At 42.5% G+C, this 26,303-nt stretch overlaps 1 protein-coding gene across 1 annotated transcript in view; it reads right to left on the reverse strand.

Annotated features, from left to right (window-relative positions):
• Window positions 1-345: 345 nt before the first annotated feature.
• PLBD1 (phospholipase B domain containing 1) overlaps window positions 346-26,303 on the reverse strand; it is a 39,930-nt gene continuing 13,972 nt past the window's right edge. The window contains exons 3-11 of the mRNA XM_087765359.1: window positions 24,446-24,529; window positions 22,356-22,494; window positions 15,454-15,618; window positions 13,791-13,935; window positions 7,063-7,263; window positions 6,810-6,950; window positions 3,399-3,584; window positions 2,104-2,210; window positions 346-611 (exon numbers count right to left, since the gene is read on the reverse strand). Coding sequence (XP_087621485.1) covers window positions 444-611; window positions 2,104-2,210; window positions 3,399-3,584; window positions 6,810-6,950; window positions 7,063-7,263; window positions 13,791-13,935; window positions 15,454-15,618; window positions 22,356-22,494; window positions 24,446-24,529 — 1,336 coding nt within the window. The 3' untranslated portion in view covers window positions 346-443. The remainder of the gene's footprint in view (window positions 612-2,103; window positions 2,211-3,398; window positions 3,585-6,809; window positions 6,951-7,062; window positions 7,264-13,790; window positions 13,936-15,453; window positions 15,619-22,355; window positions 22,495-24,445; window positions 24,530-26,303) is intronic.

Here is a 26,303-nt window from a genome sequence, read left to right on the forward strand (position 1 = left end):
GCATTTTGCAGCACTTGCTCAAACAAAAGGCAGACATCACACCAGCACAGAGATAAGGCCACCATGGCCCAAAGCAGCCACCGGGCTTGGCCCAGCCCTGGAGGCAGGTCCCATGTTGCCACCAGAGACAGATCGCTCACTGATGACACTGCAGTTCACTCCAGCTCTGCGAATAGCTGTGATGATGGCTCAGATCACCGAAAAGCAGTGCCACACCTGCTTCCCATCAATCCGAGTCAGAGGAGGGGCCATCCAAATAGCTCAAGAGCTGAACATGCACTGGGCTGCACAGAGGCAGCCAACATCAGTACCAAGTGCTTAGCAGGCAGGACAGGGGAAGACAGGTAAGGCACAGGGATGTGGGCATCCAGGTCAATTTATTACACACAGGAATGAAAATTTCCATTAAAAAAAAATCCCATTTGGGAATAGTGATGCTGGTTTTACAGGATCGGCCTCATGGTGACAAAATGAAAGTTGTATGCTTCTGGCAGGCCCTGGTGTCGTGTGTGGTTAAACCGCTTCCAAGTGAAGACAGGGAGACCGCCCTGTACTGGGGGGCCGTTGATTGCAGTGGCTGTGAATGCTGAAGCCAGGCGGAAATCTGACACCTGTAATAAAGGACAGGAGTTCAGGGCAAAATGGTGACATGGTGTTCTGACATGCACCCATCCCACAGAGCAGGAACAGCTCCGGGAGATTTGATGGCAATAAAGAAAGTGAGCAAGGGGAAATGCATGCTGGTCAGGCAGCATTCCTCCCCTGCACAGAGGCATCCTCAGCCACAGAACAGCCAGCGCAAAGGGCAGTAGCAAAGCATGAGCCCACGCTGCCCTCTAGCCCTTGCGCTATCCATGAGAGAGGCAGCATGTCTGCCCTCAGGACAATCCTCCCTGGGTTTGGGCGTCTCCAAAAGAGCTGGAGCTGCAGCAGGCAGGCTAGAGAGTCCAACCTAAGCTCTGCTGCGTGTTAAGCACTTGGGCACCGTCAGGGTAATTTAGGAAAGGACAAAGGCAGCACAGAGTTAACGATGCTGCCCAGACCCTGCCCTGTTCCTTCATTATCTCCCAAGAGGTCCCCAGCCTGCTCCATCTTCCCAAACTCAGAGATACTAACATTGCCTTTAGCGTTTACAACAGACTGGCATTAGCTTCACTGCCAGGTTTTGCATCTACTCAGGGCTATTTCTCTCTATGTCTCTCTCGGGTCCCCTGTCCTCCCCCAGCCCAGCCCATTCCCCTTGCCTAACTGTGCTGGCAAAGGGATCACAACCAGCACGCACTGACCTGCTCCCTTACCAGACACCCCTAGACGGCAATTTTCTGGATTCATCTCTAATAACCACCTCTGGGAGCTCCTGCTGGCCACTACAGCAGGCAGCTGGCCTGGGCTTGTGCAAGCTGAGCGGGGACACAGCACTGGCAATGCCAAAACAGCCTCCACATCCTAGCAGCCAAACTCACAATCTAGAAATGCAGCAGGCTGGTCCCCATGGGATAAAGCACCGTACAACCAGGGCTGGGCAGCTGCTTACTCAGGTATTGCCCCTCACAGTGAAAACACCATACAAGCTGCCTAGAAAAACTGCTGCTTTCTCCAGGACAGTGGGTCTAAGGATTTTCCCACATTCCCCCAGAAAGCCAAGTGATCTTTACCAAACTTTGTTCAAAACAGTTTCACAGAGAGGTGGAGCCCTGGAGTAAGGTGACTCACTAGAGAGCCAGGCTTTTGCAAAGGTAAAGCTAAAGTGAGGCTGAAAACACATTCCTGTGGGCTCATTTCAGGCTTCTCTTATGCTCCGCCTCCTGCAAGGCTTTGGGGTTTAACCCCTAAACACCACAAGTTCCCATGGACATCATTCTTTTGCATACCTCCCCCCGTATCCTCTGCCACTGTGCCAGGACTGGTGGCAGGGACAGGAGATAGGACTCTGCACGGAATTGCCATCTCAGGATCTGCCCAGGCACTGGGAAAGCATGAAAAGAGGGAACAGACAGGCCTGGCCATGCCTGCCCTAGCAGAGGGAAACACGCTACAGGTCTGACAGGAGCACAAACGGGCTGCAGCAAACATTCACCAGATATTGAAATTGAGGTAAGTTACCTTGGAGTCATAGCAGCCTGCAGGCACTGGAAAAGAAGGATTCAGGTCTTCCCGGCAGCAAATGGTGTTGCAAGGATTGCGTTCGGCATAAGGATCACGCTGGTAGTCTGGGGAGAAATGTGGTGGGAGGGAAGGAAGGAAGAAAAGAAAACAAATTAGTCCCCTCCCAAAAAGCCTCTACTACTGTTGCAAAGTGCCCCAGTCACTAAAAGCTGGGTAAGCGCGCTGCCAGAAACACAGGTCTATCACATTGCTCTCATGCTCCTCCCCAGGTACCAGCTGGAAGTCAGTGCTTGACGCAGGACATTAAGTACACAAGCTCCTAAATCCAAGTCCATACAGCTATTTCTGCAACCCAGGGGCACCACTGCCAACCTCTAACCACAAACATCTGCAACTCCACACGATGAAGGCTTGCAGGAACTTTGTCAGGAGACAAAAGCAGAAGAGAAAGGGAAGAGGGGGGGAAGGGAAGGAGAAGTACAGCAGTGAGAGCCTTTGTTTTCCTGTTCTGGACTAAAATAAGTGGCAAAGAGCAAAGTCTTTGAACACCCATTGTAGTAGCTGAAAACTAGGAGGGGAAGGTGGACAAGCCTCAACGTCTATGAGCATGCTGCTACTCACAGCCCGAACAGTAGCAATACCCCACCCTGGGAGAGGCCTCCCAAACCCCAAGCCCGGTAATCAGCATGCTCCCTATAATTGGGAATAAAACTATAGCATCTAAAGCTATCTGTACTTAGAGATGGGCTTAGCGAGAAGTTAAGCTGGTTTCAATCCAGTTAAGGAGAACCCTGTCAGGGAAAAGCAGAGCAGAGCATTACCTACCAAAGATCATTCTGCCTGAACAGGGGGAAAGAAAGAAAGGAAAAAGAAAAAAAAAAAAAAAAAGAGGCCAAACTGACCTGAAGTTTTACACTAAATTCTCTCAGTCTGATCTAATTCTTGCTTAGGATTGAAGGCTTCCAAGATTGACAGCCTGTAGACATATTGGGTAACAGCAGTCTACAGAGTCTCTCGGAGTGTCAGAAGCTCTCTGGAAAGGTCAATCAGCAAGCCCGAGGGCCTTTGTTCAAGAAGGAACCCAGTTTTTTTTTTCTGTTAGAGTAGTTTTTGCCTGGTTTCCTCCCTCAACAGTAAGCTTGTGTTATCTTTTTGCTTTGTGTGTACTCTGCACCTAGGGTAACACAACTCTGATCTGTATATGAGGCTGCAGCTTCCCACTATAATCCAAGAAATAAAAGTAACACTGTTTTATTAAGATCAGCTCCACAGTTCACAAGCAAGTGACTTACTGTTGTATCTCATGATGTACTTCATGCTTTCCAAGTTGGTCACCCTGCCCTGGTCTCGACGGAAGATTTTTGCTCTTGGAGCAAGTTCATAAGAGAAATCCATGCCGTACTTCTCAACGTATGCTGCATACCCACTGAGATTGTAAATCTTTTCATGGAAAGGGATATTGTATGAAGGCCAATAACCTGCCAGAGACAAAACCCAATCTGTTAATCACTTAGAAATGCTGAACACACTTGTTTCTATCAAAAGAGAAAAATAAACCATTTTCCACATTGCATTGCCTTAACAGCACGTCGAGGAATAACATGTCAAACTGGTTTGAACACAAGAAAATAAGGCAATAGTCACTGGCATGACCATGGTTGACTCCCAGTATAACACCACTGGAGACTGTACCCAGGCAACCCACCCCTGGACTTCCACCCCAAGGACTCATCCTGCAAAACAGCTGAGATCAGACTTGCAGGAGTTTGAGGTGAACACACAGAGTAGCCACAGCCCTCCTACAGAGGTTTCCCTGCTCAGCCTCAGAGGAGCGTAAGATCATTTAGGTCCACCAAACTTCCCAGCAAGAGTCTTGAAGTCACTCCCTTCTCCCCCCGCTTTCCCATCTCACCAAGGCAGAGCAACACACCTGTGCTGAGATGTCAGGGACAGACACACACACACGCACAGACCACAGAGCTAACATGGGTCAACAGGAGGCAGGTCAGCAAACACCACACACGCACGCTTTGTGCGGTGGTGGTTGGACAGCTGTGGTTGCACACACTGACAAGGAGAGATGGACAATAGCTGCACATTTGCCAGTATCTTTCTTTGAGGGTTAAGAAGTGATTGATCAGCAGAACCCTGCCCTAACTTTTCCAAGAATAAGTGTGAATCCTGCAGTTTTGTTAACTCTAAAGAGCAAGGTTACCAGCCAAAACTCCAGAGAGAGTTTTAGGTAGGTGACATACAACTGCCTGAAACAAGACTAGTCTAGAACGCAGAAAAGCTTGTAGAGAGCCAGGAGACCATCCAGGTCAGGATCTGGGTACAGCAAGTCCTGTAAGAAATAAAAATAGATAGCTGTACCTTAACATTTAATTGTTTGGGCTTTTGAGGGGGTTGGGGGGGGGGGGGGCGTGTTTTTTTGTTTTGTTTTTTCAAGGCAGGCACCAAGGAGTGTTTAGGCAGTGAGCATATAACATGAGCTAGTCCCAAGAGCAGCACACTTTCAGGTTCTCTCCAAAGCACTAGCATTCCTGTTGTCAGTGGGGGATGTTGCTTCTCAAATCACACACACTAGGATTTGGCTTAAGATTTAATATCTAGACACTGCTAAATGCAGCGCTCCATGTCTTAACTCCAGCCCAGCACAACGTGAGGAGTCTGGCTGTAAGATACTCAAGAAAAATCAACTGGGACTCACCGGGAGCGATATACACAGGTACAAACCAAACTTCCTGAGGGACAGATACGCAGACAGCATAAGCACTGGAACGCTGCCTGAGCAGAGGCCTTATCAGCTTGGGTCCTGCCTAGCATGCAGCGGAGATGGGAATGCCCTATCTGCTGGTATTTGCTTATGTGACCTAGAGCCTACCTGAAGGAAACAGGTTGTGTATATGTTGTGTTGTAACACAGGATTCCTCCAGAAATGAGCACGCTTGTCAGCCTCTCTAATGACGCAAGCCGGAGGATACAGATACATCAGCTTCCAAACCAGCAGGGTTTAGTGGCGATTCAAAAAGGTGCTATTATCTCACATGAACACAGTGCATACAGATGACCCCCTTCTCTCACCTGGAAAAACTTTTTGTTTAAATTGCTAAAACAGAAGAAGGTATTTGAAGTTCTCCTTCAGCAAGAGCTCTTCTGTGTCTCACGCTCTGCAAGACTGCAAATCCCATGCAGACAGTGCAGCACCCAACTTAAGGCAGCCTTTACCCAACGGCTGCTACAAGCCAGTGAAACCTGCCTGTTAGGCCTAGCAGGGTGAACAGTGACACAAACAAGTCAGAGATGGTGTAAGGCTGAAAGCGGGGTGAGGAGGACAACATGAAGGCAGCAAAAATTCTTTGAAACAAAATGCCTTCCTCCTCTGCCCGTTAGAGGAAGAGATCTCAGCAATATTGAGAGGTAAAACAATGAGAAGATATGGCGGAAGAGACTGAGACCCCAGGTTCTGATCTAATGTGATGCTTTTGATGCTGAAATGGATGCATTACTCACTCATCATCAGGAAATGTGAACTGCAGCCCACTCCTGTGCCCCATCCCTATACTAAAGACAGTATTGCTCTCTCCCACCTCCTCTAAAGGATTCCTGAGTTTTCACTGTCAACACACAGAAAGCACCTTGACACCTCTGCCTGGAAAGGGCAACATAAGAGATTCCCGGTTTTTAGAACTGACTTGCAGTGGCCTACAAAACAAGCTGACAGCAGCCATAAAAAAAAATCTTTCCATTTTGAAACACATCTAAGAAAATGCTTCCTTTTTCCTCAGATACAGGGCTTACTATATCAATGCCTGCCTTTGTTCACCTGAGAACTCAAGTCTTGTTCTTTGTTGTTTCTAGGTTTACACTTGAAAAAGACTTAAAAAGCCAATGCTGTTACAAACTCACTCTGACCAGGCCAGAGTGTCAAAAGTGCATTATCTTTGGATACCAGCTACAAGGCAATCACGGAGTGTGCCAGGGTCAGCTACTCTACAAATGCTTTAAGCCAGCACTGCTCTTGAGAAAGGCAAACTTCCTTCACCTGGGCTGCTCCAAGCGCCAGGGAACGGGGCAGGGGCCTTGATGGGACTTGTCTGGTGTCCTGCGTGGCAGAGAGGAGTCCAGATCTGCTGCTTACAGGAGCAGTGCTGGCTTACAGCAGCTGAGGTCTCTAAGCCAGCACTTCTGCAGTGCTTAGCCCACCCTGTGGGCTGAGGGCTGTCCTTCTCATGTTTAAACTCCCAGAGACTGACTGCTGTGTTATCCAATACACACAAGGTACTTTCAAATACCTGGGAAAAGCCATACTGTAAATGTAAAATAATACATAACTTCTAATACATGCTGCCACCTTCAAGAACAGAGCAGCCACAAGATCTCCTAGGAGGGAGTAAGTGGACACTGTGCCCAAGCCCAGAGGCTGGGGTCAGTCCTACAGGGAATCCCACACAGCAGCAAGAAAAAAAGTCTATTTTTCCCTCCCCTGCTTCTAAGAAACACAGATGCTCACCACATTTCTGCCACAGCACACAGGAGAAACAAATACAACGTAATAGACCTGGATGCTCACACAAAGCTTTCCAACTTGAAACTGTGTACTAGTGTTCAATAAAGCCTTCCTAGGTACAAAGCAAGATTCTCCATCAGCTGGCACACAGAGATGGCTTTCCTAAGCAAAGAACTATTATAGGAGCTATTACCTTTCCGGAGAACATTTGTTTGATCAGAATACTCCACAAGGGTTGGGATCTGCTCAACAATGTACAATGCACCATCATCAAGGCTCTTCTGCAGCTTGACCTTCTTCAGGTCCAGCACCATGTACTGATTGTTGTAGGTCCCTAGGTATGAGAGCAAAGAGAGAGTTACATGTCCTGTCGGGGGAAGGAAAAGGGTACAAGGGGGAAAGGGAACATATCCTTTTTTCTAAGATTCATATGAAAGTGTACTTACCAGAGTTGCACTTTGAGAAGGTTTCTGCCCAAGTTTTGCCACCATCCGCCATCATGTTAGCAATGCGGACCCTCTGCCAAGCTAGCAGGGATTCAGGCACCACTTGCTTAATGAGGGTTTGGTTGAACACACTGTTGGTAGTCTGCAACATTACCAAGCCGCTGCCTAGTATGTAAAAGTCATCCAAGGACACCAAAAAGCCTTAAACAGCAATAATACAAAATTTGTTATCTTTGTGAACCTTTGATATACTCATAGAACAAAACAGAGAGATAAGCAAAGAGGATATGAATGAGGTAACACGTGTGTTTGAAATCAAACTGTACAAACATTAAAGATGAGGTGGCAACTTCTGCAAGTGCTTTAAGCCCATCTGTCAGCGCAGTTTCTCATTTGTCATGCTTTCAACACACAACCTAATTCTTTGTCTAGAGCATTTGCTTCATGTTTGCACCCCAAGCTTGGAAGTTTCTCCTTCATATGTCAAGCCATGTCTTATTCTTATGCTGAGGATTACATATTGTAAATTCCTAGTGAGTAAGTTTTTAACAAAGAAATTCCTTTTAAAAAAATACAACAAAGAAAAGCAAAACAAAAGTACAAACTCCACAAAGATTTTCATCAATCAGTTTCAGGTTTAGATTTTTTTATTCTGTAAGGACAACAGGTATTCCTTTAAAATTAATCCCTTCTGGACTAAATCAAGCCAAGCAGAAAAATCTTCCTTCTAGTTTAATCTTTTCCAGTCTAACTATTCTTAAAAACATCTCCAAGAAGCGGGCACCTCTTAAATCATAAACCCCATCCTGTATATGAGAGCAAGTTTTACCTACTCCTCTTTCTGACATGTTGTCATTGGGTTTTTTATGCCTATCAGCCCTGCAAACTCAACACAGCAATGGATCTCTGGGCAGGATTCCCTTCCAGGTTACATGCCAACAGAAGTACTAGGTCCAATAGCAGATCCCACACCAGGAGGTGGTATACAGAGCTGCAAAGGTCAGCTATAATGCCATGGATAGCATGGCGACTACTTACAAAGCAGAAATAACTTGACTTTGAGATTCCCCAGCGGATACAGGGCTGCCAGGTTGGGGAAGAAAGGCTGTTAACTGAGCTCCTGATGGGGAAGTCATCCAGAACCTGGTCTCTTGCTAATGAGTTTTTAATGGTATCACTCTTCAAAGAGTACAAAATGCTAAAACACTGCACAACAGTGTAGCAGTTGCGTTCCACTATGAAGTCTTCTACAGCAAGCTTTATTAATGCACTCAGCAAGTGCAGAGTCATTAGGTCAGCAACCTATGACAGGCAGAAAGACGACTCAGCTCTGCCTCCTATTTCTGGGCTTTCATCAAAAGGCAGACCTCCTTCAAGCAAAAGTAATGTTTGAGGGTTCTGTTTCAGCAACATTTCTTTGAAGTCTCAAGATCCAGGAAAATATACTTTGTAGTCACCTGTTCTCTAAAAATAGGTCAGTATAGAACCAGCAGAGCACCCTGGCAGCTTGTGGTTCTAGTATTTTATTCTTGGAGACAGAAAAAGAGTGTCAATAAGTTACGTACATCAACAGCAGAGTTCTTTCTCAAATAAGTAAGGACAAGAAGAGAAACACTCTAAACCTGGCTCAACCAGTCTGTTTTATACAAAGACATGGGATACTCCAGCGATAAACTGTTGTGTAACAAGTCAAGTGCTTGCCCAAACAGAGACAAGAAATGAAATTGTTAAACAGTTGTGATTTGACTTGAACGCCGATTCCCATGTGGGTGCCAATGCCAAGTGCCCTACTTCAAAAATAAACCAAATGAGTTTTTCCTTCTTTTTCAATCAACAGCTGAGATAAAACAGAAACTCAACTCAGAGCAAGTGTCAACATAAGGAATGATGCTGAATTACCTGAAGTTTGAACTCTGGAATTCAAATAAATTGCAAAGCTCAGCTAAGCTGAAAACAAGGGGATTTCCTTCTGGGCCTTAGTATTTACCAAGTTTTATCCTGCCGTGTTTTATAATACGGCATGCCCTCCATGATACACCATTACTAGCCTAATTATTCTGAGACGACATATACCATTTTGACTTAAGGCATAGGCACCCCTGAAGCAAAGGGAAGTCAACACACATATAAACAGGCTTACCCAGGGCAAAGAGATCCACAAAAATAAACCCTGGGTGAAGCCTAGAGATATCAGCAGATATTTGATGCCCTCTTGTGTCATTCTTGTCTTTTTAAGTATGTATTAGAATCTGTTGTAATTGAAAATGCCTTTTATGTCAACTGTATGGCTCACCTACTTTTTCTGTAAACCCATCTCCCATTTTTATCAGGAACTCTCAATCAATTTTTTTCCTTTTCTTCTTTTTTTCCCCCCTCCCTCCAATGAGCCTCACTCTTCCGACATAGAAACAAGCAAAAGCATTTCTGATTACATCTTCTGGGTCTGAGGCATTTAGATTCAGTTTCCAATCACCACTGGAAAACTGAAGTTTCCAGAGACTGGAGTTTCATTCATCATGACAATATTAATCAGCCAAGCAAAGCAAAATATTTTTTGAAATCTGACCCACAGCGAGAGTAAGCACACCAAAGAGTATGGGGGGGGGGGGAGGTAACACATTCCTGGCAGCTATTGTTCCTAAAGAGGTAGGCTGCTGCTTTCTGAACCAGATGCCATCAGCTTTTTTTGGTGTTTTAAAAGGTGGTTGTGCTCATTCCAGTACAGAAAGGGTCAGTATTACAGGCTGGAAGTCAGAGGCACAAGGTCTAGCCATCACCTCACAAGGATCAGAGTAGCTCCTGGCTGAGATGCTCAATGCTCTGGGTTATAAACACACTTGACAATGGGAAAGGAGATGTCTTCTCTGGATTAGCTTTCTTAATCCCATCGGCAGTTGCTTTTCATGCCAAGACTGAACTCCCACCAGCTGCCTTCCTTCCACTTGCAGACCTTTCCTAGGCACTAAGAAATAGCACATCCCACACTATAGCTCTGGCCTCTCATCTCCAAAGTGCATCAGACGCTTTCCTCTGCTTCCCTCCAGGTTTTAGACAGATGTCAGAGGGAGCAGGGAAGCAAGAAATGGTCTGGCAATACCTCATGAGCAAGCTGATCCCCTGAATACAAGGGCTACTGCTCTTTCCATGTTTTGTTCCTCCTAGCACTTGCTCAGGCTGTGGGGAAGGATAACGCTGCACTTTCTGATCCTGCACTAACACCAGATTACCTCAAAGCAGGGGACACGTGTTAGTTCTCTCTCCTGCCTTAGCAGCACACATATAGCCATCCATCAAGACAACTTGTGCCATCTTGTTCCCATGTCATAGCCTGTTTCAACCAAGCACAATCCTGACAGCAGACCAGAGAAGCAAAGGTGGCAGTAAAGTTCTTCGCAACTGTTTTGCTTAAACAGCTAAAATCAGAGTAACGTACTTAACAAGGCTGTGGCTCAGCCCAGAGAAAGATGGTCACTACCCAAACCAGAGTGCTTGGGTCCAAATGGTAGATTCCCTTTCTTAAATGGGGTTCAAAACTAACTGTTCAAGAAGAGGTCCATCCAAATGGTCAAAAATCCTGGGAGGTGCTGTCCAAGGAAAATTGCAAAGTTCATCAGTTAATTGGGCTCATTTCTTTAAATGCCTCAATGGGGCAGTGTAGAGCAGTAACTGCGGGGGGGGGGGGGGGGGGGGGGCGCCTTTCTCTCCGATGTTTTACTAGATATGTCCTGCAAAACACAGCACCTACCTCGTCTCTGTTATCACATTTCTTACCCCCACCCCCAATGAGCATCAACAGAAGAGAAAGCTAAGACTATGAGCAGAGTTCAAGTGAGGATTAGGATTAGTGTGGAAATGAGGATTAAGTGGCTAAATCATCCTGCAAAAGCAGAGTTTACTACTATCGTTCATTTCCACTTGACTCTGCCCTTGCAGCGCTACTGTTGCTCTGAAAGGGACAAAGCAGCAAAGAGAGGACATGCTGTAACAGTGGACATTGGACCATGCTGGCAGGAATGTGGGGAACTGCTGGGGAAGCCAGGATAGACTCTGCAATTCCTGCCTGTCCTCCTACCTGCTCAATCACAGCAGAAGCCAGGAAGCGCAAGGCCCTCTAGCTGTACCATAATGCACACGCTGACATGCATCATGGTTAGTGAATAGTCTTAGGTCATTTGAGTCACAACAAATATTAATTTTTGCAGTGTAATGGCCTGTCTTTTGAAATTCAGTAAATAAACAATCTGGGCAATTCTACTCTGTCACCCCAGGAGAAACTGGGGAGTTGGCACATTCCTTCTGAGAAGGCAAACGACTCCTTGAAGCTTTCTGACACAGCTTTTGGAGAGCAGAAGAGTTTTACTTAATATCCAATCCACTGGATGACAGAAATCTTCTAATTACTCAGTTAGGTGTCACTGAAGGCCTGGAAGGACACTTGTCTTTTAATGCTCTTTGTTTCCTCCAAAAGTCAATACTTCTGTGTACATTAGGATCATGTTACTATTCAGGAGAGCTTACTAGCTTGTCCTTTCTTACTGGTTCTTAGCATCTATCAGGACGGAGAATAAAAGTGGGAACTTGCATGCAGGGAGAAGTTACAGTCGTCAAGCTGAACCATGGCCAGGCCCTGCAGATTCCTTGGTCAGATGCCCTGAAAATATAAGGCTGCATCTCATCACAACACAGAGTGGAGGAATTTGGCAGTTCCCTCCTTCCTGCGTGATGTCCCTAGATCATTACCAGGCCAGTGCTTTAGAGCTTACTCATCCCCTGGAAAACTGCAAGTTTGTGAACTAAACCCACTAGCTAATGCAATTTGCTGTAGTCAATGGATCGTGCTTGTCTAGTGCTTGTGATAGTATCCTGTAATTAAGCAGCCAGCGAGTACACTTTGCATACCACAGGTCTCTCAAACTTCACTGTAGCCATGGGAACTATGTTTTGCACCAGTTATAACTCATTTTTGTTGGTAGAAGTATTATATTACCACATCGCCGTGTCAGAGTCCACCCGGCACAAGCAAGCTTTTAAATGAGCCATCTCTACAGACCTCAACAGTCTCAGGGAAGCGCACTGGGATTTTGTACACCAGTGAACAGACCCTGACTATTTCAGCATAGCAGTAGCTGATTTTCAGATATCCTCCCATACAGCAAGCTTTATCAGTCTCATCAAAACAGAAGACTTGTATTTCACTTCATACAAAGAATCCACAAAAGGATCCCAGGGACATCACCATAGACACTAAAAATAAAATAATAAATGTTCTGCATGGCTGATCCTGATCCCCAGTTTCAATCTGCAGCACAGTGCAGTGTGCAACAGTTGTGAAACAGAGCCATATTCTCCTGAAAGATAGTACTATCCTCAACGGTATTTCTGCTGAGAGATATGAGATCCAGAATAACCTTCTGTACATTCAGCTGATGAACAGAGCTCAGGCAGAAACCTTGGCTTTCTACCATCTTACACAGGCTTGGCAAAACTCCTTGCAACGAGCAAGTGAAATTCCTCCAAGGGAATCAGAGATAAACTGAAGCTCTTGAAAGGCTCTATACTTAGGCATTTGCCAGAATACCTCTACTCCTTCCTCAAAGCAAAAGTCTCAGCTGTCAGAAAATGCTGCATTCCTGAGGGTCACTGAGGAGGGTCAGAATCCCACAGGAGGGAAAAAAAAAAAAAAAAAGAAAAAAAAAATTCCTTTCAACATGAAATGAATGCTTTTCAAAACAGTTTCCCAGTCACAGTCTCAGGAGTCCCTGCCACGAAGGACCCTTGCCTTTGTAGTAAGGCAAGCACAGTAATTCAACAAAGCACATTTTGAAATCATCAACCAACAAAATTTCATCAGAATCAGACAGTCTCCTATGGCACATACTTCAGTTTAAAAAGTGTATGAAGATTCTTGAGTGTTTGGGCATTTTTTAATTTGAAATTCCACCTTTAGAAGCTTATGCAGTGCTTATTCTTAGAGTCTTAGATTTGCTTTGGTTTTTCACGTTCAGATTTCTTGGTGCTACTCTAGCAAGAGTACATATTTTTACCACCGAAACATTAACTGCTGGCAATTTCTAACATTCTTCCAGGAAACTTGAGAATATTATATGCTGACTAATCTTCCCAAGGGAGATTTTAAATATTCTGGCTGACTATATTATTAACACATGAAATAAGCATAAAAAATACTACCCTCTGCAGCAGCTTATAGAGAAGCTGGAAGAGGGAGATGTGGCGGAAAAAAAAAACTACAAACAACCGAAGGTTTGCTAACCTAACACCAAAGAAGTCGATATAATTTCAAATGGTGAGTGTTTGATACCCTCTAATAATCCCATTAGAGCACGAGTCATGCCACAGTAGTAAACAGAAGCATTTAAAACTGTTATTACCAAACATGCAACTGCTATAGGCAAGGTGAGAAGTTCAACAGTTGAGATGACTGCAGACTACTCGAGCAGAATTCAAAGCAGCATGTTTGTGCCAGAGGTAGAATATTTAACTAGTACTACTCAGAGCACTGAAGGTGATTAATCAACAACAAAAGACGATGACAACAACATCATGTTCAAGCCAGAAAATTGAAGACGACATTTTGTCCTCTTGGTGGCTAAAAGTTTTAAGGTAGATTGAAACCAGTGCTTGTTGAGGTATCATCCTTTTTATAGACAAGACATCTGCAAGACATGCCATCTTGGATATCTACATTGTTTTGGGTTTCTTGACTTTACCTGGATAACTGCTGAACGAGACACGGCTGGTGCTAGTGTCTGGATCAACTATATTGAAGTTCCAATGCTTATATATTCTCAGTGTGGCTGCATATGTGAACCAGCTGGAATGGGCAAAATATATATTCTCATATCCAGGTAGAACCTGGAAAACAGAAGCAGAAAGATGAGTAATTTCAGACCCTACTATACTCTGCATGTTTTGTACTTGATAGAAACTGGGAGAACAACTTGTTTTAAGTAGCTTGATTAATTGCATTGTTCAAGAAGGAGCAGATTCTTGTGCTTTTAACTGTATACTTAACAATGAATTTCTGAAGCCTCTGGAAATAATTCTTGCCCTTGTGCTGTTTTCAAATAATTAGCTGTTATTTTTCAAAATGAAACAGCTTAGGGTTTTTGGGACACCTGCATCACACAGTATGTTTTGTTTCCCTGGTTTCCTCTTGAATACTTATATTTACACATTCAGATCAGCTCCCTGCAAACACAGAATCATAGAATCGTTTAGGTTGGAAAAGACTTTTAAGATCATCGAGTCCAACCGTTAACCTAACGCTGCCAAGTCCACCATCAAACCATGTCCCTAAGCACCACATCTACATGTCTTCTAAATACCTCCAGGGGTGGTGACTCAACCACTTCCCTGGGCAGCCTGTTCAAATGCTTGACAACCATTTCGGTGAAGAAATTTTTCCTAATATCCAGCCTAAACCTCCCCTGGTGCAACGTGAGGCCGTTTCATCTTGTCCTATCGCTTGTTACTTGGGAGAAGAGACCAACACCCACCTCACTACAGCCTCCTTTCAGGTAGTTGTAGAGAGTGATAAGCGTATCTAACATTAACTTAGAACATGCCGTTTCTGTGCAAATGCCTCTGGGTGACTTTGAAGTATGGAAGCAAATGCAAGTAAATTCATTTTGAAAAGGTAAATATATATTGATAGTACATCTTTTCAAAGTATTTCCTGGTTCTAAGACTTGTTAGCTCAGAAACCTCTTGCTATAGGCAAATGCTTGAATGAATGCTTCTCAATTTAAGGTGAATATTTTTGCTCTGGGATACATAGGAGTCTCCATATGCTGACTAGATCCTTGATAATTTTAACTGAAAGATTTAATTGCCACCATGATGTATCAGACACTTATCTTAAAAGTGTGTTTTCTGTCATTACTCCCATTGGAAAGCCGTTCCAGAGTATCACTGTTAACACTTAGAAAACATCAGCCACTTGCATCCCTTTGTCGTTGTGCTAGTACTGTCCTTTAGTTTAAGTAATCCTCTTCCCTTCCTCCCTGCTGATTTGCCCAGTGTGTTTGTAGACATTCACAATACCCCCCTTCAGACTTCACTTGGCTAGGTGAAACAAGTCACCCTCTTCCAGTCTCCTCTCCATGGTAGTCCATCATCCCCTGGTAATTCTAGTAGCTTTTCATTGTCAATCTCTGGGTTTGTTTTGGTTTGATTTTTTCCCTCCCCTTGAACACAAGCGAGCAAAACTGGACCCAGAATCCTATGGAGGCACAAATGGCAACTGCATAAAAGCACCTTGATTGACAGGAGTCTATGCACATGCAACTTAAACACTGAATACTCCAGAAACACAGGCTCATGACACTGTAAATCAACACAGTCACTGGAGATGAAGTTCTTGGTGCTCACCTTGATGAGTGCAGAGCAGTGACCCATATCCCACTGGTATTTCCCATGGCTTCCTGGCTCCACATTGCATTGTCCACTCCGTGCAGAATACTCAAACAATGCAGGAATGAGGTCCAACAGGTCTCCAACTGCGTTCAGAAACTGGACATCAAAGATGCTCAGTGGCTGAGGAAAGGGAGAAAAAGAGAGACCACAAAAAGCACTTTCAGACAGAGAAGCATCAGAACAGTCTCAGCTGTTAGAATTTTTCTTTTGCTCTCAAAGGAAGCTCTTATATGGTCTATGAAATACTTGCTCACAAGGCCCAGATGCTCAAACTCAGCATCAAATTAGGCACCTAGGTATCTTTAAGGGTCTGGCCCTTCTGGTGGCATTATCAATGCTAACATTTCCGAGGAAAAAAGGAGACGTTAGCAGTAACTTATGAAACTTTTGTGTGTCTTTGCAAACAGCATACCAATCAGTCTGCTGTTACTGTTACACTGGGGTAATAGTATGATTTCAATATTTTTTTGTTTATCTAGATACCTTTGAAGAGCCTTACATTGACAAACACTCTTGGGAGTTTTCGAATTTAAAGACTGAAATTTAGGACATCATCAGGACTGAGGAGGAGGAAACGAATGAGGGAAGCAAGATATGTTAATAATACTCATCAGGTATGGAACTAGTTGAAGAGAGGAAGCCAGTCAAAAGGCACTCCGCTATGCTACATGCTTGCAAAAACCCCTTACGGTTCGAGCTAGTCAGGGTTAACTACACACAGCTCATTGTGCAACATGCTCTTCAGAACCTTCTCTTAATTTGCCTCTTCAAAAAATAAGAGCTTAACAATGGTCTAACCTCAACCTTCAAAGACCGTTTTCTAAATCCTTCCTGTTCTTGCCTGCACCATGCCTTTAGTTAAGGCAAGGCTTAAGGAAAAGAAGTCAGAACACACATCACTGTAGGGCTATGAATAGTAGTTTTAGAATAGGACATAATCACATAGCAAAGAAACACATTGCTTGCAATATAAATCACTGTTATTAAACTATATAGCTGACCTCTCTACAAATCCCAATAAACGGAAGACAAAGACATGGAAAAAATAAACAGCGCCAAATCCATTTACTTTTTATTCAGAAGGCTAAATTCTCTATTATCCATCTGTTGTTTTGGCAGAGAGAATAACCAAAAAGGAAAACCGAAAATAATGTAAACTCTAGTCCATATATCCCAGAGGAAGGAATTAAACCTTCTCACAATGCTTACCAAGACAAATGAGAAAAATAAGCCATTCTCACAACTAAAATCATGCATCGCAGAAGGCCCAACAGCAGCTGTACGTTGAGGAAGAAATTCAAAGCAAGCTTTCATATGTGTTACATTGCTTTAGCTCATCATGTTTTTGCTGTAAGGACCCAAAGAGGGAGCAGCAAAGGCCACAACTGATAAATGTCAAGAGATATATCTTTGGGTAGTTTTAAGCAACTCAGAGGTATGAATCATTTACAAACAAGTCCCAACAACTGCTATCTCATTGGAACCCATATAGAGAGACTTCACACTGTTTCAGCACAATTTTTCCCCATCCAGCTGCACTTAAAGGTCTGCAAGCCCACCACACAATGCGGAGAAGCTGTTTTCCGATGTCCAATTTACACAGGCATTACTGTGCAGTACCACCAGGAGGGGAGCAAACAGGATTGCATATGAGAATGCTCGGCCAGCCCTGAGACATCTGAATTGTACTTGCCATCCATTTGGCAAGTACATATTCTCCTCCATAAAGCCTGCCTTCATTGCAACATCTACAGGTAGCTACACTGATACTGCTGCAGCATCACTTGGAATTGCCTGTATATTTTAAAAAAAAGTTTCACATTTCTGTGCTACCTTACAGTCATTTCAAGTAAAAAAATTCAGGAACCACTAGGAAGTCCATTCGAGCTAGAACAAAGGTGCCAAGCAAGGAAGCTATCAGAACTATACGCACAGAAAGGTGGCCAGAGAGCAGGAGGAAAGACCCACTCAAACAGAGAAGCAAAGGTTATGTAAATTCCTAGGGTTCCACTGGGTGAGATTAGGCTGCCAACTCCCAAAGCCAGCCAAAATATCACAGAAGTAAAAGAGGAACTAGGTTGTTAAGTACCCACTAGGGTTCTGTTTCCATTCCCCTTTTGAGGGGGAAGCAAATTTTGTTCCAGTTTATTTCCAAGACCTCATTGCTCTGCTTGGATAAACCTGGTGTTGTGTTTAAGATCATCTGATGCTCGGTGACATCACACAAGCACAGTGCACAGAGCTTCCCTGGAGTCTCAGTAAAACAATGCATTCAAACAGAAGACTTAGGCGTCTGCAATACAGGCCAAGTCTGGAAATTTCAGGAGTGGCCTGAGGAATCTGCCACAACACTGAGAGCCCCAGTTCGGGAATTACCACAGCCGATTTCCAGGATATATGAAGAAATCTTCTCTGGGAGGAGTTAATCAGTGTCCACTACCAAGAATTAGACAAAAAAAAAAAGGCATGCATGATAACAAGTGCATAATATAGGGCATATTACAATCTTTTGTAATCACCTTCTCCCATCTCACACAGCAATGTCAGGAAACCTCCTTGCATGCATGGTTTACATCCTGAAGAAGAGTGAATGAATGAGCTAAATTGACAAGCAGAGAGGTGGTATAGCCATGACAAGAGAAAAAGTCCTTTTGTGTGGCTCCTCCTCTACGATACTGTCCTGAATAGTTTTAAGAAAAAAAAATCACATTGAGTTTGAGGTACTTCAGCTGTAAGGAGAAATAAACTTAGAAAGGGGAGCAGATAGGAGAGAACCAACCTCAAAGGCTTGTCTACATGGGACATTAAAATAGACATTATTCTGTAACAATTGTTTTCCAGTAACTTCCCCATACGTGAGCATTCTCAATACAAAATAAGGAAGTACAAATAGAGAGCTGTCCTACAATCATTGTACTACTTAAAACTCTGACACCTCCTTATTCAAGAGTAATTTCCCTGCGTAGACAAGCCCAAGATTAATCACAGCGTTGGTAGAGCATTAGGTAGATGAAAAGGCTTAATGTTCTTTGAGTGCCCCTCCTTCAGAAATTGTCTTGACAAAAGGGTTGGGTTTGTTTACTGGATATAAAATGTTGCTAAACCAGATGGAATAATGTCACACTTTAACATGAAAATGTATTCACATTTTGACATCATTCTTAAATGATACCTGTAAATATCAAATTCAAAATACAGAAGAAGTTTACAATATACATTGCCTTCATACAGGTCTCAATGGAAGCACCTACCTAAAATAGTCCTGCATGAAACCAGACTTCATGGAATTATAAAAAGAGTTTAGAACAGTGCACTACAAAACATATGCTTCATACATATAGGAATAAAAAGAAAAAAATATGTACTAGTACTACTATCAAACAGTTCAGAGTCCACACCAAATTTTCTTCCTGTAGTAAGGCTCAGTTATTTGTGGCAGACAATGTTTCTATAATATTCAAGCGAAGCAGACCTGAAGTTTAGGGCAGAAAACAAAAATGGAACATTTCAGAGTGACCTGTGTGCACATAATCCAACTCTCATTTAAGCACTATGTGGATTCAGCACAGCTTCAAACTACCACGCATTGTACAGGACAATGGAAAGTCAGATCTTTTCACTTGTCTTCCTCAAGTAAGTACATACTAACTAATCCACCAAATTTAAAACACCAACTACGTGCAAGTTTGAAAAAGGTATGTGTAGTGCTGATAAAAAACCTTGACACATGAAATGTGTAAGATTAAAAGCAGATTAGCTATTGATACAGCTTGTTTCCATTCTCCTGAAGAGGGAACAATTTTGTTCAGCTTTGCCCAGTGCTCACTGTTGAAATCCACAGACTTTGTAAACACAGTCCCTTTTCTCCATCTTCTGGCCTATCCTTGTTAACCAACCAACTTCTCAGTGTTCAGGAGAACACTTTGTCCATGTACAAGCATTCATTGCGTGGGAGGGGGGGCGGGAATGTAAGAACTTTGAAATCCATCTCCTCCCTTTTTCTTCCCCATGTCTCCAATTTTTTGGGAGCCAGGGGAAAAAGTAAGACTTCCCAGCCTTTCTTCTGCAGTGTTTAGCCTTCTTTTAAGCTTAGGACATTGGGGGGAAATTTCCCTCTGCACATAAAGAGTAATCACAGAGTAATCAGTTGCATTTAGAAGTATGCATAGTTTTTCCCAATAGCAGCTAGAATATGAGGCAACAAACTACAGCCTGTCACGTGTTGGGTTTTGGCTGTTTGGGGGCAGGGGGAAGATAATAAAAGCAAATAACCCACACATGAAATATTATCAATATTTCTAATATTCATTGCCACTGTGAATGCAAACTACTGCACCACCAGAGATCAAAAGATAAACTTGTTCCCAATTATAATAATCCTAAGACAATATACATATAGAAAGGATTCTTTTTTTAATAAACAAAAGTAGTATCTACCAAAGGAAAGAAGGAAGAAGAGACTCTCAAAGCACTAAGGAAAACATGCAACAGGAATGAGATTTGCTTTTAAAACCATGCAGAATTTGTTGTGGGGGCTTTCAGTAACAAGTTTAATTATTTTTTAAGAGTGAGAAATGAGCAGTGGAAATAGTAAATACTTGTTACTGCTGTTGTTGCCCAAAGAAAGATCAAAACAACATTGGATGAATTGAACCAAAGTATAATACTTACAAATAAGAAAAAAAGAAATCATCTATTAGGTGAATTTATTTGCCAAACATTCTTCTTACCAACAATCTCGGGGATTAAATAAAAGAACCTTTTTAACATTCTTATAAAATGCACTGCAAGAACAGTTGAAAACAGCTTATTTGGAGGGCAGAAGTTCTTTAATCACAAGGAATAAGGAAGATACTGTTGATCTTCTCAGGGGGTTTTTTGTTTGTTAGTTTAGTTGGTTGGTTTTTTTTCAAGTGCCAACAGTTTACAGAAGCTGAGTTGATTCTCAGATAAGTGGATATGTCAAAACTAGAATACTAGTCAGTAACATTGCATCTGCACCTGTTTTTATTGTCCACGTAAGCTCAGAGCAACAATCTTCAAGCTCTTCATTTCCTGAAGGGGATCCTAACAGCAGTAAATATGTACACAAATAGCACTGTTGTAGCCTCATCTCCCAAAGGCATTTGAAAAGTAACATGGTACCCAAAGTGAACTGCATGTACTTTTGCAGAGCTGTCAGGTATCATGTTGATACCAAAGAAAACCAAACATACAGGTGCAAAAGCAGCTGTCCAAACTGTACTCAAAGGTAAGAAGTTGATGTTAACTTACTGGCTCTGGCAAACAGAGCAACCTGCAGCACTATCTCAAGTGAGAGATGCGCATGTGGGGAAAATTTTTGCTTTTAACAAAAAGACATGGATCCCAACTTAGGTGATAATGCCAAAAGCTAAAATTGTGAATGGCATAGGAAGCAGTTGAAATAAATTCCACCATCTGCTCCAGGCACATTTGGGAAAAGAACTATATATATACACATACACACACATACACCCACTGCATATCATTCAAAAATAGAGGACACATATTTCAGACTGAACCACATATTTGAACTTCCACTAAATGCACCATTTTTATACAGGCATGCTGATGAGATATCTGAAAAGAGGATTAAGAATGACTCTGTCACTTCAGAGCTCAGTGATTTTTAGTATCAAATACACAGTTAAATAAGTATCAGGGAATACACGTTGCAGGTAGGACAGGCCTATAATAAATAACTCGGGCACAAACTAGCACTTTCCCCTTCCCCCATCTGAATCCAAAGGATTCTGAAGTAGCCAAAAAAATTGATAAGCCTTGCAGGGCTCTTCAGATACAGGTGTTATAAAAGGGAATTAATGAGTTCTTTTGCTAGAAAGTCAAGGTTTCTTAGTATCTTCCCTACAACTCAGGCCCACCAGGGTGGATCTTTCCATTATTGTGAACAGTCTTTTCTTTTAGTTTGAGCCGATTCCCCATTCATGAAAGACCCAGAGCAAGTTCTACACAAGAAAGATGTACATTGTACTAAAACCTAACTGTTTATTATTTAGTACTCCCAACTTCTCTAAATTCTTGATATGGTTAAACCAAGACAAAAGAGGTCAACTACAATTAGTCAAGCCCTCCCTCTCACATTGAGAAACCTATTAGACATTAGACTTAAGGACAGCATTGTAATTACGATAGCTCTGCTGGAGTTAAAGGAGCTCTGCTATTGCACACAAGCCGATGATCTGGAACACAATTCTAATTGAATTTAAAAAAATAAATAAATAAAAACCAAAGAAAGAAACCCACAACCAACACACACCATACCCCATTTGGCCTGCCACAGCACTGACCATTATTTTGTAACAGGATACTTAGAAGACAGAAAAGATGACATCTAGTAACATAAAACATACTTCAAAATAGAGAGGCTTTTAAGATTTTAAATCTGATGCTTGGAAATAAGAATGAAAGCTTTAATACACTCCCTACATACTGATTCATGCTGTTGCAGCTACTCTTTAAACCTAGAGAGTCATTGCTCAATAACAACTGTAAAGTGACAACAGCAAGTACTTTAGAAGTGTCTGCCTGTCCAACATCCACATGTGGATACAAAAACCACCCAGAATCTGATCAGCACGTGAGCACCCAGGGTTCCAAGTCCAGAGCAAAGGATCTGTGGTGACATGACCCAAGTGCTCAGTCACATTATCTACATTGAACAGCCACTGAAGTTTTTGTAGAATGGCATGCAGAATGAGTACTTGCCACTAATTATCCTCCTCTTTTTTTTTTTCTAAATATCAGATTCCCTTCTCCCATCTTTGTCCTCTGACATTCCATCCCCAGCTACTGAAAAAGAGACACAGTAATCTTACTGTTTGTTTGTGTAGTTTAGCCCACTCGAGGGCTCCCATGTACAGACCATCCAACTGTGCAATAATATAGCCAGCATGCCTCCAAAAGGGGTCATCCTTATTATTTCTGATTTGTTGTCTTGTCCATTGATCTTGTTTCCTGCAGAGGAACAAACAGGTTGGGGTTTTCTTGTTTTTGTTTTTGAGTATAATTGCTAATGCAGGGAAGGGACAAATGTATTATGACCCAGAGGATCCAACCTTCTTAGTGTTTTGAGGCAAATCATGCTTTGGAAATCCTGCAGACATAAATGTTATATCCTCTGGGTGTAAATGTTCAGATCCATGCAACATACCCTACAGTAGTGTGCCTCTACCAGACTTTAGTACCAAAGAAAGAGTTGGGCTCCACCTCTGTTCGGGGACTCTGCTACATCAGATCTAGCAACCCCTTATGGTCACTAAAGGGAAAAAAGCATTTGACAGGTCAGATGAACCATTCCCTTTTAAAGGCCTATTTAAGGATAAAATAGACTGACCTTTGAAGAGCCTATTTCTCTCCCCTACGTACAAGTGCAATGAAGGCATGCTGCTGTTGGAGCTCAAACACTGCCTAGGAACCACTGCTGTCCTCTAAGGAAAAGGTGGGAGGCCAAACAGAACCATCCCATGTGTCAAATCCAATCAAGAGGTTACTAGCCAAATAACCCAGGTTTAGAGCATGAGGCAACACAAGCTGAACAGACCCTAGGGCAAGAGCAGCCAACATTATAAGGATCTCCCAGAGTTCCCTCCTTTGCTGTACACAAAGGGCCACAGAAGAACCACAGTTGTTAGAGTAGGTCAGGACCAGATTCCGGCCTCTTCCATACTCCTCTATCTATCCATCCAGCATTATGTATGTATAGCAGCAAAAAAAAAAAAAAAAAAACAAAAACCAACCAAACAAACAACAAAAAACTGGCAAGGAAGCAAACTCTTCCAGCAGTCTATGGGTGACAAACCCAGCCAGATTTAGCTTTCTGGAAGTAAGAAGATGCAAGAAGTATGTCAGAGGAAACAGGGATATGGTCAGAATGTTGAGGGCTAAAGACTTCCAGGACAATGCAACCGCCCATATTGCAATAGTGCTATTAAGTAAAGCAGCAATGCAGTAGTCCAGGATATAGGTAACAGAAAAATGATACAAGGCCACCTAGTATTCCCGCCCCCATCCTCCAACAATGCATTTTGGGGGATACAGCTGCTATGCTGAGTCAGTCTGGAAGAAAACCCATACACCTTGATATTGTAGCTAGCCCATTTTTCTCACAAGGAGGACAGCAATGCTGAAGAATGATAGTAAGGAAGCACTAAATTTTTTTTTTCCTCTTCTTTTTGGATAAGCTAAAACCAATCAACTTTATACATGTACACCAATAACAGAATTACTCAGATATATAACCCCTTGTGGAAAGGCCAAGACAAGGGGAAGACAGAAAAAATAGTCCCCAGAAATTACCAAAGTTTCACAGAAGTAAACATAAGTCTAAGGAGATTTAAATAAGTGGTAATCACAGCTGAGTTTCCCAGTACATGGCCTGGTTCTTCTCCCACTTGTAGTTTCCCACAAATGTAGCTGCACTATTTGAGCAGAATTACTTTTGATTGATACAGCTGAAGAGAAAAGGGAATCAGGACTTTTGTGATTAGAACAGAATTCATGTCAGTGGTAGAATAAACAAAATGCTAACCTAACAGAGGAAGGAAAGGATACACAGTGCTAAAAAGATTAAGGTGCCAAGAGACCACACTGTTCAGTGTAACATTCAAAATATCAGCTTTTTAGAAAAGGATTTTGACTAGAATGACATTCAGAATTCATTGGCATTATCCACACCCCTTTGTAGCAATGGTTTTAAACATTTATTTGAAAGAATCAGAATTAGGTAAGGGTGTATGCCCTTCTTCATGTATGTTTAGAATTCTTTTTCATACTAATGGCATTCAGAGGGAAAGGAAGCATATATTTTCTTCAGCCCATAAGGAAGAGAATAAAAAACTCTCGAAAATTCTCTCACCCTCCAACCCCAAGTCTTGAATAATTTCTTTTCTAATAACAAAATACATACGCCATAAAATTCTGAACTCCACTTCGAACGGTGGGATTCTTAATTAACTGCGGATACATGTTTGCAGCATGGTCATACATGTGCCTGAAAGAACAAGAGTAGCAGAAGTTATTCTTTTGCATCTTCCCTTCCTTCTCCTTACCAACCCACTGGTCAGCAAGCATTGATAGACAAGCACCACAGCCCACAAAGCAAGCTCTTCCTAATCACAGAAATTACTTCACATCTTTATTGCATGACAAACAGCAAAGGTAACACAAATGGATTGTTGACATTTAACTTAACAACCTTGCTAATACCTGCTCAAACTGCTGTACAATGGAAGGAGAAGCAAGAACGGAGATTGAACTACTTCATAGCAAAACATCATGTTCAGGGAATATTGGTAGGCCACAAGCATCTTGGAAGCCTTAGCACATTAGTTTAAATAACAACAAAAATAGTTTACTGGAGAGCTATTCTATTTGGAATCAAGAAAACAGAGAGGTGAGGAGAATATAATTTGCCGATTCAATTGAGAGAGAGAATTTCAGCCTGAAATCTAGTAGGTTTTACTTACCATTAACCATGTTCCTTCCTTACCAATTAAGCTAAATCTCTCTATTTTAAAGTGTGCATACATTGATCCCACATGTTCCCACAGAAATTCCCACTCATGCCAGCCCTAAACACATTCAGCTTTATGGAGACCAAAATTACTGTGATTTTTTGTTGTTGAATTCAGTTAGCTGTTTCATCCCCATTAACTAATAGAAACAAAAATCATAGGGGTTTTTTTTGGTTGGTTGATTGGCTGGTTTTTGTTTGGTTTGTTTAAGTGAAGCACTTTACACTTCAAGATGAAATAAACTGCCAAAAATTACTCAAGAGCCCAAAAGTTAAAAATCGCCCTTCCATTTTAGGTCAAATGTAATTGTCCGATTCAAGCCAAAACATAACTTTCTGATTTTCTGATTCGGTTAATTTTTCTTCCTATCAACATTTCATAATTTGGGCCAAACTTAACCAACATTTTTTTCAGCCACTGAATAAAATTTTTTAAAAAAGGGGTGGGGGGGGGAAGGGAGGGAGGGAAGAGGAATATTTCGTTCTAGGTGGAAATCAGCAGAAAATTATTTCGCTGAGATATGGAGCTGGTAGAACTACATCAGTCATCAGTAAAATTAGCTCCTACCAAGTGCTGAGAGAAAGAAAACAGAACTAAGAAACAGATACCAGCTTCAAGGAAAGTACTTGCCAGCAGGACAGAATTCCCTGTATTAAAACTCATTGAGGGCAGCTTCCTCTGAGAAAGATGCAGACAGGAGCTCTTCCTAGTTTCCCTCAGGGCATAATTTAAGAATACAGCCAGAGATGATCGAATGGTTTGCTGATAATTAGAGAATCATCCATTGACCTTCTCCCCTCTCTTTCTGTCCCCTGCCCCATTCCCAGCTGTTTAAATACTTGATTGCATGACCCTCCTGCCTTATCTCAGTTCTGGTACCATTCTGACAACCAAATCTAATTGTTGGCATACATTAAGGCAAAACACTAACCTAGCAAAAAAAGGTAATATATTTTTCTGGCAGTTTTAGTTTGAATTAGGTTGTTATGTAGACAGATAAGCAACAGAGGCAGTGCAAGAAGGCAGCTCTCTACTGTGTTAGTAAATGAATTGATGCATGAAAGGGCCTGATCAGTGCCAGGGCAGACACAAGTCGGGGGGTTAGATCTGTGGAGGGAGATGCTGGGGCAAGAGAGGGAAGCATTCAGCAGCTTCACACCATTGCGCCTTTCATGGAACTGCAGCTACAGTATCAATTTTAGTTCTAGAGTTTCCTGTCTCCCATTTAACACAAGACTACACACTATAATC

This window comes from Nipponia nippon, unplaced genomic scaffold, assembly GCF_047370975.1.
Source record: "Nipponia nippon isolate SJK-2023a ecotype South Korea unplaced genomic scaffold, ASM4737097v1 scaffold_3, whole genome shotgun sequence".
Classification (NCBI taxonomy): Eukaryota; Metazoa; Chordata; class Aves; order Pelecaniformes; family Threskiornithidae; genus Nipponia; species Nipponia nippon.